The sequence below is a fragment of the Pteronotus mesoamericanus genome, unplaced genomic scaffold, assembly GCF_021234165.1.
Source record: "Pteronotus mesoamericanus isolate MK-2021 breed Mesoamerican mustached bat unplaced genomic scaffold, CSHL_Meso_final contig_269, whole genome shotgun sequence".
Taxonomy (NCBI): domain Eukaryota; kingdom Metazoa; phylum Chordata; class Mammalia; order Chiroptera; family Mormoopidae; genus Pteronotus; species Pteronotus mesoamericanus.
Window position 1 is genome coordinate 625,790 of NW_026555114.1, and position 18,973 is coordinate 644,762.

The 18,973-nt window shown below is 48.5% G+C and overlaps 1 protein-coding gene across 2 annotated transcripts in view; it reads left to right on the top strand.

Moving 5' to 3' along the window:
* The window catches only part of ACACA (acetyl-CoA carboxylase alpha), a 219,182-nt gene extending 202,993 nt beyond the window's left edge, over nt 1-16,189 (top strand). For both annotated transcript variants that reach the window (XM_054574834.1, XM_054574835.1), the window contains exons 53-56: nt 4,291-4,445; nt 5,064-5,234; nt 12,318-12,454; nt 13,774-16,189. In XM_054574834.1, coding sequence (XP_054430809.1) covers nt 4,291-4,445; nt 5,064-5,234; nt 12,318-12,454; nt 13,774-13,897 — 587 coding nt within the window. In that variant the 3' untranslated portion in view covers nt 13,898-16,189. The remainder of the gene's footprint in view (nt 1-4,290; nt 4,446-5,063; nt 5,235-12,317; nt 12,455-13,773) is intronic.
* The last annotated feature ends 2,784 nt before the right edge of the window (nt 16,190-18,973 follow it).

Sequence of the window (18,973 nt, forward strand, 5' to 3'; positions counted from 1 at the left end):
TTGCTCTTTCAAAGCTCTGAATAGCTTGATTAGGCGGACAAGACCTTCGTAGTTAGCCCCAGAGCCAGCCTTCTCTGTCCTTCCAACTTGGTAAAAAGCCAAGGCCTTGTTTCCAGAATACTCTGCTCCTAAGCTCGTAAGTCCTCCCTCTCTGCACCCAGAGCTGAGCTGGGCTGTTAACTCCTCTCTAACCAATGAACCAAACTCTCCAGCTGATTCCCCTTCTTGGCAACTGCCAGGACACCTGCTCAGTCGTCTTCAGTACCATTTAACGTGGAAGAACACAGGCTTCAGCAACACCCAGACATTAGTGTAAACCCTGACTTTGCCGCTCACGAGCTGGATGCTATTGGGTGAGTCACTCATATTTCAGAGCCTTGGTTTCCTAATCTGTAAAATCAACACCCTTTTTGTAAGGTTGGGTTGTTAAAAGGATTAGAAATAATGTGTGTGAAGCAACTTGGAAAGCTCAGTAATACTTAGATATTCAGCTTGAGAGCAGTGGTAATAGCAGACCAGACCTAAGTCCGAATTATGCCTGGTGACTTACAAGTTATGTGAGCCTGAGAGCATCGAGTGCAGTGCCTGGCCCGTAGTAACTGCTCAGTAAATGGTATGTGTAATATATGGTGCACATATACATGTAAGTGCATAGAGCGCAACGTGGGTTATTTACCCAGGAGAATGTTGTAAGGGTCTGCAGCTCCCTATTTAGCCACATCCACAGCCCTGCCATCCCTTGCCCCCACCCCTCAGACCCAGCAAGGCTGTTGTGTTAGTTCTTGATCTTCACAGTAACAGAAGAAGCTACCCTTAAGTCTGAAGTCTGATGTCTGACCTCCAGAATGGGAATTACTGGAGACATTGTCTTGGTCTCCGTCATGGAGTAGGACTAGGATGGAACTTCAGCTTTACCAGCTAGGAGGCTGCTGTCATCTTTTAGCCTTTTCTGAAATCAAAGGGATGCTACCACTGAAGTCTGTGTTCTCTGCCCCACGTAAGCAATATAGACAACATTATATAGTGCCCAGAAGACCTGGGAGCTGCACTGCTGTGCCTGAGCACTGGCTCTGCCCCTTCTTTGGCTTTGTGACCTGGGTGAGTTACATAAATTCCCAGTACCTCAGTTTCCTCACTTGTAAGATGGGGATAATAGGAATACCAACCTCCTAAGGTTGTTGTAAGGATGAAATGAGTTAATAGATACAAAGCACTTAGAATAGTTCTCAGTACCCTGTAAATATTAGCTTTGATTATTGATTATATGCATTGGGGAGCCAGAAAAAAACATTTTTTTTTTAGTGGGCTTATTTTCTTTAACTTTCTATTTGATAAATTTTACAGAAAAGTTATAAAAATAGTACAAAGGACTTCTAATGCCTTTTTCTCAGACTCACCTGTTAACATCTTGTCCCAGTTTGCTCTATCATTTCTGCATGCTCACATGCGTGTGCTCGCTCACTCTCTACGCACACACAAACGCACACACACACATATTTTCTGAGCCATTGGAGAATGATCTGTAGACATCATACTCCGTTATCCATACATATTCAGTGTGTGTTTCTAAGAACACAGACTTCCCTTACATAACCACAGTACATTTATAAAAACCGGAACTATAACATTGATATAACACTTCTGTCTAATCCATGATTCATATTAAAATTTTGTCAATTGTTCCAATAATGTCTTATAAAGCATTTTTTCCTTTTTCTTTTTTTCCCTTTTTTAAATTGGTCTGAGATCTGATTCCAGACCGCGCATTACAATTTGTTGTCAAGTATTTTGGTCTGCTTTAATCTGGAATAATTTTTTGGCCTTTCCTTATCTTTCATGAGCTGGACTTTTTTAAAAAAGCATACAGGCCACTTGTTTTGTAGTCTGTTCCTCAATTCGGGCTTGCCTCGCATTCCCTCATGATTAGATTCAGGCTGTGCGTTTCGGACAGGGGTATTGCGAAAGTGGTGTGTCCTTCTCAGGCCACTGTATCAGGAGGCACATAATGTCAGTTTGTCCTATTCTTGGTAATGGTAACTTTGATTACTTGTTTAAGGTTTTGTTCACTAGGTTAATCCAATATAAAATTACCATTTTTCCTTTTGTAATTAAAAAGTAATTTGGCCCTGGCTGGTGGGGCTCAGTGGATTGAAGTGCGGCCTGTGAACCAAAAGGTCCCCTGTTTGATTCCCAGTCAGGGTACATAACTGGGTTGCAGGCCAGGTCCCCAGTAGGGAGCACATGAGAAGCAACCACACATTGATGCTTCCCTCCCTCTCTTTCTCCCTCTCTTCCCCCCTCTAAAAATAAAGAAATAAAATTTAAAAATGTAATTTGTAAGGAGATACTTTGATGTTATGTAAATATCCTGTTCCTCATCAAACTTTCACCCGCTAGTTTTACCAGTCATTGTTAATTCTTGGCAAAATCAATTACTATGCTGGTTGTAAAATGGTGATTTCCTAATTCCATCATTCCTCCATGTCTAGTAATAGTTATTCTGCCAGAGGGAAGAACTATCCTTTTCCTTCTTTCCCATTTAATCTTTTATATCAGGATGGATTCACAGGTTCTTATTTGATTCCATAAATGATCTGTCTGATAATAAATACATGATCTTTTTTGATAAATATGCTGCTCAAGTTGTCCCAGATTTGGTCAGTGGGAGCATCGTGTCCTTTTAACATGCCCCCATCATTTCAGTACTTCCTGTTCTTTGTGACAATAAGTTTCTGGCTCATCTTATATTTTCACTGCCCCAGCCCTGGAATCAACTGTTTCTCCAAGGAGTTTTGGTTCCTTTTACTGGTGAAGGAAAAATGTTTGCTTCCCTGTCCAGGGTGTTATAACTGAGACAGTCTCATCTCAGAGGAAAGCAGCTGGCCCCTGCCCATCAGTTCCCCAGGCAGACCCCCGCCCCGAGAGTGAATGGCCTCCGCCTCACCCCACAGCAGGGGTCCCCATGCCAGCCTGCTGTTTCCCTGGTTTGGAAAGAAGGCCGCTGAGAAGTCAAGGACCCAAAGTGATTCTTCTCCTTGGGAGAGCCCAAGAAAAAATAGCCTTCAGCACTGTTTTTTGCAGTTCTAAAGTAGTGATAAGTTAAAAAAAAAGGGGTGGGGGGAACAGTTGGGCATCCAAAGACCTCATAAAAATGAAAGTAGGTACTATAGTTACATCCCTGTTCTATTAACATGTGTTTGTATATAATACTTATGGCACACTCAGCAGCCCAAGGCTTGTTTATGGCATGTGATTGATAGTGGCATAAAAAGCCATGCCTGTTCCCAGACAGACATGCTTGAGAAAGACCTTTCTCTTCTGCATCCCATCACCTGTGGTCATGTATTTATTTGTCAGCTTTGGTGACAAAGCATTCAGGTTGTCCTCAACACCGGGGATTGTCGCCTATTGCTCCTTCAGCTAGACTTACTCCTCACTAGGCAGGCAACTAAATTTTCAGTATTGATTGCCAGCCCCGTTCTGAGACTAATTAGGAATAAAAGTACAACATACCAACCCCTATAATTGGGACACTACTGATGGCAGCGGGCGGGGTGGGGAGGGGTGGTCCTTGTTATAAGGAATTCCAAAGTCTCCTGTCTGTGGAGTGAGGGTTCTGTCTTTGTCACTGTGGTCAGGGGTTGGCTCTGTTAGAAGCATCTCAAGCAGGAGACTAGGGGGCCAGCATGAGATGCACAGACGTGGCTGTAACTAGATTGGCCTCTACTAACTTCAGGTTAAGAGCATCCAAACCTGAGATGAGAAGTTGTGGAGTAAACAGCTTGCAAACTTAGAAGTCATTCGGGTTCTTGTCAAACTGGGTGGCTACTGGCGTGGCCTGGAGGAGAGAAGAGCCGCCGGCTTGTGCGCGGAAGCACAGGGGTGCTGTCCCACCACGTCCCACACTCTCCTGTCCAGCCACTCTGGTGCGGGGCAGCGGGGTATGGGCGTGGTGTCCTTCAAGGGAGACGGGGCCTGGCTGTCAGTCAGTGAGAGGGTGAGATGCAGTGGCCTCCAGGTGTTGTTTGCACCTGCTTGGGGAGAGGCCGAGGGAGAAAGACTCCCCTGGCTGCTTTTACAGTTGTGACCTCCACAGGGAGGGGAGGACATGTGGGCTCCCTGTGGCAAGACAAAGGGAGGTCTGGCGCCTCACAGCAAAGAGGTGGCGAAGACCATGGAGAGCAGGTCACAGAGGCACGGGGCGATTTTGAACTTCCTGTGACAACTGCTCCTGCGCAGAGAGATTCCTGGTCACCACAGAGTGTGATGGGCAGGTTGATTTAATTGCAGGCACCCCGGAGCTCAGCACTGCTGAGCGGAAGGAGCTGGAGAGCAAGTTGAAGGAGCGGGAGGAATTCCTGACTCCCATTTACCATCAGGTAGCCGTGCAGTTTGCTGACTTGCACGACACACCAGGCCGGATGCAGGAGAAGGGTGTCATTAACGTAAGTACAGTGGCTGCCTGCATCCGACTTGTCAGAGAGCCGTGGGCGAGCCAGTGTGTGTCTCCTGTGCACAGGCTCACAGGGGCTGGGTCAAAACAGCTTGTGCAGATCGGACCACTTTCTTTTTCTTTTTCTTTTTTTTGAGAGACTTTCCCCTTTTTCTGTATCCACTATCATCCTAAAACAATTTATCATTTAGGTTGCCTCCTGGACTCCTCAGGAGGCAAGCTCCATTTTACTGGTGGGAAACTGAGTCACATGTGGTCCCATCAGCAACTGACTCACACTTGATTTGCATGCAAGTTGTTCGAGCGATTTGCTCAAACCCAGTTTCTCACTCTGGTTATATGGGAATTCACAGCCCCCCAGGACATCTCAGCCACAGGTGGGGTTAAGCATTAGCCAGGCCTATCGCTGTGCACACGCTGCAGTCAGCAGGGTAGGGGCTGCTCTGAACCGCAGGCCCGCCCGCAGGAGTGGGGAGCTCGCAGCCAGCTCTCAAGTCTCTGAGCGGCTTGCAGCGAGCAGGTGTTTGTGCCCGTGGGTTCCCCCTGGACTGGCACTGAGCAGGGAGGGGTTGGGGCTGGGGGGACTCAGTTTATCTTTGTGTGTGTACAGGACATCCTGGACTGGAAAACATCCCGCACCTTCTTCTACTGGCGGCTGAGGCGCCTTCTGCTGGAGGACCTGGTCAAGAAGAAAATCCACAACGCCAACCCCGAGCTGACTGATGGCCAGATCCAGGCCATGTTACGGCGCTGGTTTGTGGAAGTGGAAGGAACAGTGAAGGTAGGTGGGCGCCCTCGGAGGAGCCTTTGTGCCGTGCTCCTCGCCCCCGCCTGAGGCCTGCACGGCTGGTCGTCTCAGAGTCCCTAGGCCTCTCAGGGCAGGGGTGGAGGGGAAGCATAGGCCTGAGCCCTGTTTCCTCCCCACAGTAACGGGTCCATGGTGTCCCATGGGAAGAGATGGTAGGGCATTTTTTGCAGCTCATTCTGTCACTCGGCAAACCTTTTTGAACACCTACTAAATACCAGGGGACATGGTAGTTATGGAGGCAGATGTTGTTTCTGTCCATACAGAGCTCCCCACCTAGCGGGGAGACAGATGAGTCACGAGGTCGCATACAACGGCGAGACCTTTGCTGAACATGGCAAACCCAGGACGTCACAGAGCGTCACAGAGCACAGAAAAAGGACATCTGACCCACTCTTTGGGAAGGGGAAAGGGAGTCTGGGAAGACTTCTAGAAGTGATGGAGCAGACACCTGAAAACAAAGCAGAAATGAACCAGAGGAAGGGTTTGGATTTTAGGAGGAACGTTCCAGGCAGAAGAGACAGCATGTCCTAAGGCCGGGTAGCAAGAGTGTCATGCATTGGAGATATTTCAGGACGGCTCAGAGACGGGAAGCGTCAGGGCTGTGGAAGCGGTGTTGAGGGGCTTGAACGTGGTCCTGTGGGAAGCTGCTGAGGTATTTTAAGCAGCAGAGACATTGTCTGAGCTGTGTTATAGGAAAACTGCTCAGGTCGCTGTGTTGGAACTTAAGGAGGCAGGAGCAAGAAGCCTGAGAGAGGTGATAGTTGTTTAGGTAACAAGTGCTGTGACCATGGAAAAGCTTCTGATTTCAAATCTGAGCTGGAAAGAAATGGGAGCTATGAACCTGGGTATTTTGGGGCTCATCCCACAGAGGGCACCTGCCTTGGAGCAGCAACCTCGCCAAGATGGTGTCCCCGGTGCTCTTGCCCCAGGGCTGGGGGTGGGATGGGTCTGCGGCCAGGACAACCCAGACCCAGCATCTTGGCCCTTGGGTCCTGGGTTGCACAAGGAAGGAAAAGCTGGCGCTTTTGTTTCTCTATTTCTACTAAGTAAAAGAAATGAGCCTTTATTAGTAGTATATGGATTAAAAGTCATATGCATCAATCAAACATTTTATCAGAATTTGATAGTATGCTAAAAATAGCTACGTGATCCAAAACATTTGGTGACTACGGGGTTAGAATCTGGGGGCGGGGAGAGGGGCACGCCAGCCTCTCCGTGGAAAGCGTTGCCTGAAGTCTCTGCTGAGTGTCCTCAGGAACTCCAAGGTTTGCCGTCAGTTGTAAAGTCAGTGAATCAGAGTCCTTCTAAGATTCACCTTTGTGTTAAGTCTCCCCATTTTTTTACAACTGAAAAGCTTCTTTGGATAAATATTTCAGATGTGCAGCAGAGGAGTGCAGCCTTATGTGACATTTGGTTCAGGTTAAGGTCAGTCTGTGGCATCATAATTGAGTGAGACAATTTTGTCAGTGGCTACTGGCAGCTTCCAGTGGAAGTTGGCATTGAAAGTCACGCAAGTGTAAAATAAGAGGTTGTTCTCCAGTTAAGAGTGGCTGGCTAGGTAAATGGAGTGTGCGTGTGGCCAGGAGAGGCCCGCACCGCCTTCCTACCACATTAGTCACTAATGGACATGCACGGCCTCAGGAGGCACAAGGAGGAGGAGAAGGAATAGCCCTCCTCCGAGCACGAAGTGAGCGGCTGGGCCCTTCAGTTGCTCCTCAGCATCCTGCGCCCAGGGGACAGTCTGGAAGTTGTCATTTCCATCTCTTATTAATAGAACAGTGGACTGTGTAGGGACAGACTCCTGGCTGGAAATAGGTACAAAAGACGACCTCAGCCCCTTAGCTTGGGAGGAGGCTGTTTCCCCTGCTTTCTCCTGAGCCCTCAGTCCAGGACCATTAGGAGAGGAGGAAAGGGTGGGTGTCCTGTGAGGTGGCTTTGAAACCTCCCTCCATATTTTGCAGGCTCAGCAGGACCCGGTGTAATGTGGGGTGTGGGATAAAATCTGCCATGCCCTTGAGAGAAGAAAGGGTAGCAATGTTCAGAAGCTGTCTGTTCTGCCTCCAAAGGGCTGATGTGAAATCTGCTCAGTGTTTGGGAATGGCTTAAAACCTTAGAACCGTTGCTTTTTGTTGGTGCCTCCAACAGTGACAGACACTGTGTGCCGTGGCTCTCAAGTACAAAGGCTGGCTGGGCCTAGACCATGGCTTTGCACCAAGGAGCAACCCCTCTAATCCTTACTGTGGTTACCGGTAGGGAAAGGCACTTAGTGATTGGCATCTATTAGCCATTGCGGGGGCGGGGTGGGGGGAGAGATCGGCGCGTGCGTGCGTGCGTGTGTGTGTGTGTCTCTCCCCCCCCCCCAGAGAATTTGCATTTTTAGTCTTAATTCTGAAGAACGAGGTTCAGGGACTGAAAATTTGAAGACACTGTGATAGTACATAACTGAGCGATGTCAATCTTTTGTTTTCCTTAGAGCAGCGATTTTCAACCTTTCTCATCTCATGGCACACATAAACTAATTTACTAAAATTCTGCGGCACCCCAAAAATATGTATTTTGCGGATCTGACCCAAAAAATGGCATAATTTTGATTGATTTATCAAAAAAGAAAATATTACCTACCCTTCATGCTGTAAAGTGACTTTTTAAAAATCAGGTGCCTATACTTGTATATAAGAATTCCTGGTGCCAAGAATTAACCAGTAAGATGCAACTTTATCATATGACCTCTATTATGGTTCAAGACAGGGCATTCACACCAGACAGCTATTGTTGTGCTGGCTGCTGTCATTTTTTTATTTGACAGTGTAAGGGAAAAGAGGTCAGGACCCCTGACTAAATAGTCAGGTATTAGATGTTTAAAAATTTTTTGCAGCACATCGGTCGAAAATCGCTGCCTTCGAGGGGTCTGCTACCGTGACTTGGGGGTCCGCTTTGAGTCCCGGGGGCAGTCCAATTGCGGGAAACAGGGTTACGGTTCATAGTTTCTCTGCAGGCAGAAGCACCACTACAGCTTCCTGAAAAAAAAAAAAGAATTTGTTTAAATTGGGTCATAAGAACATAGCACACATTTGTTTCATGGGCATGTTTTCCCTCTTAATTCTTAGATCCACAGTTTGAGGTTTGTGGTTTTTCAAACCGACTGACTTTCTTCTCCCAATAGTAGAAATTGAGATGGAAACTCTGCATGGAGCACAGTTCTGACGGGTTTTAGTTAGAATCTCACAAACTTTTTGGATCCCAGCTTTGCCACTTACTGGTGTGGACATACTATTTGAGTCTCTGTTTCCTCATGGGTAAAGCGGGGGTGATGTTTATTTCACCGGGTTCAGTGAGATTTTTAATGATAAGTAAAGTATGGAGCACAATAACTGGCATTAAGTTGACAAAATATTCCTCCTCTCAGCACAGCTTGTTAAAAAGGTGAAAAATATAAAAATGTAACATAGACCAAGTTAACTTAATGATCTTGGCAGGAGAGGGGTTGGTTCCATGAGCATAGTAGAGTCCCAGTAACGGTCGTTGTTTTGGCTTGCTCTAAGTTACCCACAACCTGAGATGCCGTAATACAGTCTTATTGTCCCGATATCTGCCCATTCACTCTGTTCTGGATTTCCAAATGAGAGGTTGTCAGCGGGGGCCCTTGTGAGGATTGTAGAGGAAGAGCACTGTTGGTAGGGTCATTTGATTTCTGTGGCCCCTAAGGCCTGGACTCGAGTTACCCCCAAGGATAAGTGTGCACCAAACTTCCCATTTAGGGCCACAGAGGCAGGGGTGAGGCAGAACATGGCCAGCATTGCTTGGCCCTGGGTGGGCCTGAGCCTGGAGTGGCTCTTAGGAGACCCCAGCCCACATGGCTCTTTGTTGCTGTGCTCCGATCCTCAGAAAAAAAAAATCACCCGGCTGGGCTGGACGTGTCTCCCGGCAGCTTGCAAGGCAAGTTACCTCAGGGCACAAGTGGCTGGGGCTCACATCCAGCAGGCTGTGCCCTGGTCACTCCCTGGCCCTGCGGTGCCATTGAGTAAAGAGGACTTAACAGTTATTGATAGGTTAGAAATGAAACTTTCCAAACAGGTCATTTAGATTTTGTAAGATAGACTAATTACTACACACAATTAGTGAGGCTGAGTAGTGCTGTAGATACTTAACCGCTGATTCAGAGAGAGATAAAATGTCTACTGAACATTATTGTAAGACCAGTGTTGCTATGTTTAATTATCGATATTGTATTGGTATTAAAATGTTCTGATTGGGATGAGTGTCAGGCAGGTGACCTATGTATGGGCCCAAGCCTGTGATGAGGTTAGCAACCCCGCATTTCACACTGGTTTAAAAACCGCACTGGGGCACTAGGAATAATGAACCACATTTTCATCATTTTCCGGTTGGAAATAATAATGGGGTCTTTTTTTTTCTTTTTTTTCTGGGAATAGGGTTGGCTCATCCTTCCGGATGGCTGGAGTGAGGAGCCTTACAGCTCTGTTCTCAGAGGGCACAGAAAGACTGTGGACTCCCTGACCCAGCAGAAGGGACCTTGCTTTTCCTGGGGGAAGGAAGTTAGGCCATAATAGGGTGTAAAAGCCTCCCGGGTCTGTTGTGCAATGTGGGTTCTTAACCTGTTTATTCTTGCTAAAAATGCAGCTAATTCAGGTCTGCAACCCCTTTGCCTTCACTTGCCCCGCGGTGCAATCGAAACTTCACTGGGGTTTGGCTTGTTGGTTGTCACCCAGTTGCTATAGTTTGAACAGCGATTATTCACATAAGGATGTGTGCAAAGGGAAGGCTTTAGAGCAACAGTTCTAAAACTTGAGATGTGTTGCTCTGATCCTCTCTGGGAACTTTTTTAACGTTAAACACCTAGCATATTCTGTGGCTGCAGGAGGGGACGGCAGAAGAGTTTTCTCCAGAGGGTAGCTGGTTTCCACTGTAGCGTCTGAGCATCGTTAGAAGCAGGCATCTCGTTAGCTAATACATTACACCAATCAAGGAGCATTATCTTAAGCCACAATTAATCTGCTCCCTGGCATATGTTGATAGGAAAGCATCATGCTGTTTCTTAATTAAAAGCAAACGGATTAAAAATGATTAATAAGAGTATTAAATAGTCTCCTAAACGAAAGGCTTTGGGGTTCTAGGGTAAACCTAATTCTTTTCCCATACTGAAATTCAAGCGGTAGTCATGGTTTTAGTTTCTCTGGCCTTCAAAGCTCCAGAGGTAGGGGCATGTTCCAAAGTCCTCAAGCCACAGAGCAGAAGTCGCCGTTACCAGTGATGGAAATGGAGGCGCTGGAGTTCAGGAGCATCCACCATATGCGGGGTGAGCAGGAGCTGGAATGCAAGAGTTAAGACCATGTTGTGGGGAGAGCAGCACTCCCGCCCTTGTCAAGAGAGAGTGATGTGGCACCTCCTTTCCTTCTGAACAAAAACTGTCCTGCCATGTAGCCTCAGAAGTGTGCCAGCAGCCCTGACGGAGGCCCAGAGTCGGGGGATGGCTTGCTCAGGTCTGCACCACCCTGGCCACAGCTCCCCGACCAGGAGAGCCAATCTTTTTACCAGTGATTACAGAGGCAGGCAGATTTGGGGGCAGAAGAACTGGACAAGGAGCTAGAAAAGGCACATTTCTGATCCTTAACTCTGGGGCTCCTTAATCCTTCAACTGTGAAGGACTGAAGAATTGTCAGAGCCCTGACCAGGGTGGCTCAGTTAGTTGGGCGTCATCCCACAAAGCAAAAGGTCAGGGCACAGGCCTGGATTGTGGGTACAGTCCCTGGTCGGGGCGCATGCAAGAGACAGCCGATTGGTGTTTTTCTCTCACGTTGAGGTTTCTCTCCCTCTCTTTCTCCCTCCCTTCCCCTCTAAAAATATATAAAATCTTTTAAAAAAGAAAAAAAGAATTGTTAGAAATGTAGAAGTCAGTTACATGACATACAGTAAATAACTAGTCACATCTAACTTGCCAGCTAAGTTAGAGATGGGAAGTGAGTCTGAAAAGAATCCATTATTTTTAAAGGCTCAAAATAGGAAGTTAGCAACGCAGGGCTGCCCCTTCCTGCGTGGTGCCTCCTGAAGGGCGCAATGAACACGTGCCCTGTGGGCCTGGCAGGCCCTGCAGTCACAGCTGTGGTAGATGCAGGTTCTGAGCTGTAGCTCAAGCCTCTGAGAGTCCCTAATGCACCCACCTATTAAATTACAGCGCCAAACTCATTGTCATTCTGACTTTGACTTCGTTAGTGATAACAGAGAAGGATAGCGCACCTTTAAATGACGAGCTTTGTGTTTAATTACCCAAACAAAATGACATAAATATGAATGAGCCCTAATGGTGGTACTTGGTTTTCCGGAAACCATTAACAAAACGATTCCTAAATGATTTGTAAAGAAAATGAGAGGAGAAGAGCAAGGAGAAGGCTATTAGGTTTCTAACACACTCCTGAATTATTATGTAGTCAACTACCTAGGAAATACTCAGCTAAATGATCTTGAAAAAAAAAAGGAGGCAAGAGGGGGTTTGTTGAGTCTTTCAGGGTTACAGACATCTTGACCCTTTTGAATACTCTGGGAGAAAGTAAAATAGGTGTCGCACCTGCGGGCTCTTCCCTCACCACAGGACTTTTCTCACATCAGGCAACTTACCTGCAGGGCCTGACTGGGACTAGAGCCTAACATTTTAGGAATCGGGTCTCAGTTTCTCAGAAAGCATAGTTTCATTTTCAACCACCAAACAACCTTTCCTTGTCAGTCAGCACTTTACTAAACAGTTTGGATTTTAACTAGTTTTCTCAGCCTTTGTGGCATCGCTCAAGACCTACAGTGACCGGCGCAGTCAGACAGGTGGCTTGGGAAGGTCTGAGTGGTGCTCCCCATGTGCATGTGTGTCCAAAGGAGGATGGGGAAAATGAGGCCAGCTCCCGTCCTCAGGCCTGTTTGCTCCTTATTCTACGACGTCAACAGTAACAGAATCATGAGCAGCAAGTTCTTTGAGTTGAGCAAGTGTTTGGAGCGAATCTTCCAGATACCGAACACTCAGGTGCTTGACCAGGATTCGTCTGTTTGTAGGCCTATGTTTGGGACAACAACAAGGACCTGGCAGAGTGGCTGGAGAAGCAGCTGACAGAGGAGGACGGGGTCCGCTCAGTCATAGAGGAAAACATCAAGTATATCAGCAGAGACTATGTCCTCAAGCAGATCCGCAGGTGAGGCCCGCCGTAGGGGACTCTCAGGAGAGGTGGGCTCACTTCTTAGAATGAAAAATATAAACACAAATCGTGAGATGATGGTGCCTTACATCTTTGTGGTCTCTTCCTGCTGGAGACCACCATAGTTGACCCCCCAATACAGAGAGTCCTGGAGCACGGTTCTTCCTCAGCTTCCAGTCCCCAGGGGCTCCTAGCGACCTCAGCTAGATGAAGACTTAGTTCATTATGCCCAACTATTATCTCCAAATGCAGATACTCCAACTGGATGAGCGATCCTGTGAGGAGAGCTGATTGCACGCAGTTCCCTGGGGAACTGCCTGCCCCTCTCGGAGCACAGTGGGATGTCTCCTTAGAGGCTCCCAGGCTTTCTGTAGCAGGGGGCGGACCATGGGGGGGGATGTTTCTTAAAAGCCTTTTATTTGGAAACATTCTACTTACAGAAAAGCCCCCAAACTAAAAACAGTACAAAAGAACAAATCTGTACTTGTTGTTTACGTTTTTACCCCATTTGCTTTATCATTGGTGAGTGGCTGCTCGTCTATCTAACCCATTTGTAGAACTGCTCGTTTTGAGTTTGTCAGGTGTTCCTTTGTGATTAAATTCAGATCATCTGTGCTCAGCCAGATCATTCCTTACATGGTGAGGTGGCCTTCCCGGGGGTCCCACATCTGGAGACACAATGCCATCTGCCTCTGCTGGTGTTTGTTTTCATCACCTGGTAAAGATGTTACTCAGTTTCTCCAGTGTGTGATGGCTGGTTTCCCCCCTTGTACCTAATAAGCAGTATGTGGGGAGACATAAGGCCACTCAGACACCCTGTTCCTCATCAGCATTCTCACCTGGATTTAGCATCCATGGGCGATTTTGCTTGCACCAGCTCTGCTGTAAGCAAGTCCTCTCTCCTCCATTCACTTATATATTCATTATTGAATATATATTTGATATATATTTCTATTTTTTAAATAATTTTTAATTGATTGTTATACTTATGTTGATGTCCCAGATTTAGCCAATGGGCACATCATCATGTTGGCCCCACTATCTTAGTGATACGCCTCCCTCCGCCCCGCACTGGTTTTGACACTGGTTTTTGAGGCACTTCCTTACCTTTTGACACAGCAGAGTGCTTCAGGGTTATGTTGTTGCTTGCCTTGCTGCTGGGGGCAGTTTTCAGGTAAGAACATGAATCCAGGGCGGTGCTCTGGCGCGTCCGCAGTGAGCGCCGCTAGCACGTGCAGGGGCCGTTCTTAAGCAGCCCTCACGGAAACGCTGCTGCCTCTCTTCTCTTCTTCACCCTCCCCAATTTTCCTCTCCAGCTTGGTACAGGCCAACCCAGAAGTTGCCATGGATTCCATCGTCCACATGACCCAGCACATCTCCCCCACGCAGCGAGCAGAAATCGTTCGGATCCTCTCCACTATGGACTCCCCTTCCACGTAGGGGCAGCTTCCTGCCCACCCTGCCCCGCCTCTCAGAGAAGGGCTGGAGCTGCCTCTCACCACCGAGCCCACTGATGAGAAGGCACAGGAGACCCAGCACTGGAATCAAAGTGGCATTTTGCTTCCCCTTGAATGCTTTCAGGTTCTGCATGGCATACTGGGACAGAGGGTCACCAAGCCCCACTCCAGCCCACTGGTCATACCTATCCCTTCAGTATTTATTACCCTGGCTGGGATGACAGCCCTCTCTCCCTGCGCACACCTGAGAAGGCAATGAAGGGTACACCCGTACCACGAGGTCTTCCTACACAAGAGCAGGGCTGCCCCTCCTATCCTGACAGCCTTGTGGTCCCAGGCCAGGAACGGGCCTGGCATTCAGCACCCACCCTTGCCCCGGCCCCATGAGCCTGCAGCACAGGCAGCGGCGGAGGGCTGGGCTGGGCTGGGCTGGGCTGGGGTGAGGTGAGGGGGAAGCCTTGAGCCCATTGTTCCCTCACCCCACATTCAGCCCGGTGGTACACGCTAGACGCTGGAGAGGACTCATTCCCAGTCTGATCACACTAAGGTACCTATTTATGAAGAAAAAGTGACTGAAATCTGCAAGCTCCATGGGAACTCGAAGATGAAGGCAAAAGCATGATCCAAGGAGCAGAGAAAGAACACAGACCAAGTCACTGTTGTGGATTTAGGGGCCTCAACCTTGAGCTCAGTTCTCTTAGCACAAATGGAAAGGTGGAGACCTGCACCACACTGCCTGGCGCTGCTCGATGGGCCAGTGCGTGGGAGGCCCCCGCCTCCTCCCAGGGCCCCACGGGCATAGCTGGAGCCGAACTGGCAGAGGGGTGGGCAGGGTGGGGACTGCCCTCTCTGTCCTGATTGGCTGATGGAAAGTAGTTAATTGCGCAGCAAGGAGGGTAGGCCAAATAGGCTCGTTAGGACTTGGGCGGTTGTTACTGTTGAGCCTGGAGCTTTGATAGTCACGGAGGTTAACAGTGCCTACAGAGTCGCTCGTCGGTTTCCGGGGCAACTCTCCTAGCATATACAGTCCCACGCCCTGTGGGTCTGGTCTCTTCCCGGAATGTATACAGGCAACAGGTGCAGCAGGGCACCCCGCAGCTGCTGACAGGAACCATGGTGACGTCTGTGCTCTCGGCACCGGGCCCGTGGAATCCACATGACCTTAAGATTACCTACAACTCCTTCATGGTGCTGCAGTCTTTCTTCCATGCTTGCTGGTCTCTCCCCGGCCAGAGGCAGGGGGCCTCCTTGCAGGTGGTGGAGAGCATTTGTTTAGTTTCAACAACCAGTTTAGTCAAGGAAGAGCTTACGGACTCCCCTGTTGATACTGTTAAAGCAAGAGTGGCAGGTGATCAGGGCTGGTGTAGCAGCCGGTTCCTCCAGTGCAGCTAATTGCCTTTGTCACTGATGACCAAGGAGGAAATCACTAAGACGTCGTAGAAGCACTGGTGTGGATGCTGGTGTACAAGCTGCAGTTTTGAGCCTTAACCCTGTAGCTCACACACAAGAGCAAGCTCCACATCCCCTTCTCTGGGAACTACTTGTGTGGATGGGCACTGCGTGGCTGGATACATAACTGCCTGCCCCCGGGGCTCAGAGGCTCGGCCAGGCTGCCCTGCTACAAGGTCCAAGTGTTCGGCACCATCAGAGAAGGGCGGGAAAAGGTGGGGGACAATTTTCAGTCCAGGAAGAAGCCTCTACTGTTGCTTACATCTGTTTACCCAGTAAGATTTGACTTCATCTTGGACCAGACTATTCCTCTACACTTTCCTGCAATAAATACAACTCCCCACACTGACGGCTGGTATGAGGTCCTGCACTCTACCAGCCGTCAGTCCTCGCTTCTGCCTGTCCTGGCACTTCAGAGGCGGGTTACGCTTGTTTACCTCTCCCCGTTCCACCCACCAAATTATGAAACACTAAACAGACCCATTTCCTCTCTAGAGTCCTGTAATGCCTAGTCCCCCATCTCCAGGGCGCCTCATGTAAGTCTTGCCTTGTACAGGGACTTTTCATGTGGAAAAGTCAGAAGGAGCCACTGAATGTGAGCAACCTGATACTCCCACAGCCCATTACACACACACAGCTACTGAGGCAGGAGGAGTATGAGTGACGTATTGAGGAAGACTTGCAAGAGCTGAGATTGCCATGTTGTCTGTTCACCTCGTTCACAAAGCAGCCTTCACCTCTCACTGAGAATCCGATGTACACACACCCTGATGAGCAAGGAGCTTCAGTCAGATGTATTCTTTTCACATTTTGTTGAAATAAACCTCCACCTTTGTAGAAGAGTCACTGTTTGTCATTTTAGTCCCTGCCCAGGCCTCGTTCTTGTTCCTTTTAGAGCAGGGGAGCCTCCAGCCCCGGTGGGGTGAGCCCCTGCTCCCCTGCTGAAAGCAGGACCATCATCATGATGGAATGGGACATGCTGCCTCTGCAGAGCGACAGTTTCAGATGCGTGGTGGCTTTTCGGATGCACACACCTGTGATGGCCTGGGCTGTTCCACAAGTGTTCTTAAAGTGAACACGAAGATTTGAACCTCTTGGTTTGCACGATGTTCTGGGGGTTTTCTGGGTCAAGTAACCAGTGAACCATTTTCAGAGCTTACCTCAGGCCACTTTCATGGAGAGGTTGTAGATCCCCTTACTAATTTGGCTACTTAATGGTTTTTGAATGCTTACTTTGGGCACCAAAAGACACAAGGGGCAGGAAACTCATGAGTGTGTGCCTTCAACTCTCTGCCTTAGTTTCTATTAATCCATGTTGTTGAAGAAAGAAAAATCACCAGTCCCTAAATGTGCAAAGAAAGACAGAGACCACAAGAACAGGGACGGGAGGCACTGGCCCTTGCTGCTGATTCAGCTCAGTGCTGTGTGTCTCTGGGATGTATAGCAAGCAAAGTGTCTTTCTGTGTAGTGAAATAAAATATCACGCTATATACATACCAGTTTGAGTCACCCTAAGCTAGGTGTTCTAGAAAGGGGAGTAGGAAGGGAGATTCTGGCCCCGGGGGAAACCTGCTGCTCTGCTCCAGCAGCTGCAGCCCCGGGCAGCCCCGAGGCCGGCCTGCTTCCCTCCCTGGGCAGGCAGGTGAGAGCTGGGCCCCGGGCTCGGACTGAAGCTGTCCTTCCTCTCGGCAGCCCTGTTGGTGTTCTTAGGGAAGGTGGGAAAAGATCTTGCTTCTGCCTCTGGGAGCTTGCCAAATGCGTACCGTGCTTTCTTGGGGAGCGGTCTTTTCTCAATGAAGATTTCCTTCAGTCTTTAATAAAAGAAAGTTTTAAATTTCCAATGATACTATGTTGGAGTAGTAAGGAAAAGATTGAACAACGAGGGTTGTGTGGTCTAATCCTGGGCCAACCTGTATTTCCCCAAATGGAAAACAACAACTCAGGTTCCTAATGACCATCCCAAGGGGGACCCTCTCTGCGACTGATGCGCAAGGCTCAGTGCCAAGCTGTGGCGAAAGGCCAGGAGTGGTGCTGAGCTGGGAGGTGAGCCTTCACTTAAGGGCTGGCTCCTCGTTCTGGGCACATGAAGGGCAAACCTGGGCCTGCCCTAGTTCACACGGTGGGGCAGTGTGAGTGCAGCAGACAAGGGCCGAAGCCTATTGGCTGAATGGATGGGAAGACAGGGTCTCCCAAGTCAGGTGACCAACACTTGCAAAGTTACTCATGGGACACTAGGAATGCCAGATGAAAGCACAGGGAGAATAGACGGTGAAATCTGAAAAAGCAAGTGGGCAACACTGAAGATCTTTCAGCACTGGGCCAAGGAACAGGTATGTCCTGGAGAGAGTGGGACGCCTTTGATGGTTTGGGGACATGGGAAGACTGGATACAAAGATTTAGAAAGCAGCCTAATAGAGTGAAAAGAGCACATAGCCGTGGGTGCCAAGAAATCCAGCTCCAAGCTCAGCTGCATGTGTACGTCCTCCAAGTTGGAGGGGTCACCAAGCCCAGGCCACCCCGGTAGGCGTAGACAGAATGAGTGACAGCTATTTTCAGTACTCCAGAAGTCCCACACGCGCCTCAGGCAGCAAAGGCTCACTGTGCCATTTTGTCTTGCTGATAACGGTTTTAACAGCCGGGGAGCACTGGCAACCATGCTGGCCAGAGCTCTGGTGGGCGGTTACTATTGGGTTGACCAAAACGTTTGTTGACTTTGTTCTGTACAAGGGCTCTGGTAGTGCTCAGTTGTCTTTACCTTCATTTGAAACATTTTTGTTAGGTTGTATTGTGACAGCTGTCATATCAGCGTGCATTTTTAAAAAATCAAAATTGGTGAATTTGTCAAAAGTGGTTTTGTGAAGTTTCTTAGTACTGTTGACATTTTGGCCAAATAATTCTTTGCTGTGGGGCTGTCTTATGCATTGGAAGATGTTTAGCGGCACCCCTGGCCTCTCCCCACTAGAAGCCAATAGTAGGAGATCACCAACATATTCTAACTATCCAAATCAATAAAGTTATTGGTGATATTGAAAAATGTGTCTTTTATTTTACGGGAAAAAAGCCATACAGACTATTTGGCCAACCCAATAATAATAAATAAATGGAAATTGGACATCTTCCAGAACATCGGATCCCTGTAATGGGTAGAGGGGGCAGAATGATGGTGGAGCCTCAGCGCGGAGAGGACTTGGGTCCAGATGGAAGGCTCAGCTCATTAGCAACTATAGGAGGTGAGGTAGACTGTCACTCAGACGGGGTTGGATGATGAGCCTAATCCCAAACATTGTAATTCAGTGACCAGCCTTCTGGAGTTAGCAGGAAGGATTGGGAATGAGGAGCAACAAAAACAACCAAAGACGGGCCCTGACTTAGGAAAAGGCTAAGGGCATTCCCGCCCACACGAACAGATACTCTCACAGCTGCCGAGGAGAGCGCGGACTCTGCAGGAAGCCTGAACTGGGTTCAAGTATGATCCCTCAGTCCTGCCCTTGGGCAGGCCCCTGACTCCTACATCTGTGAAATGTGGACACCAACAAGGACCTTCAAGGGACTTTCTGAAATCATTAATATGAACGAACTGGGCATTAGTAACACATTTTCTAATGTTAGG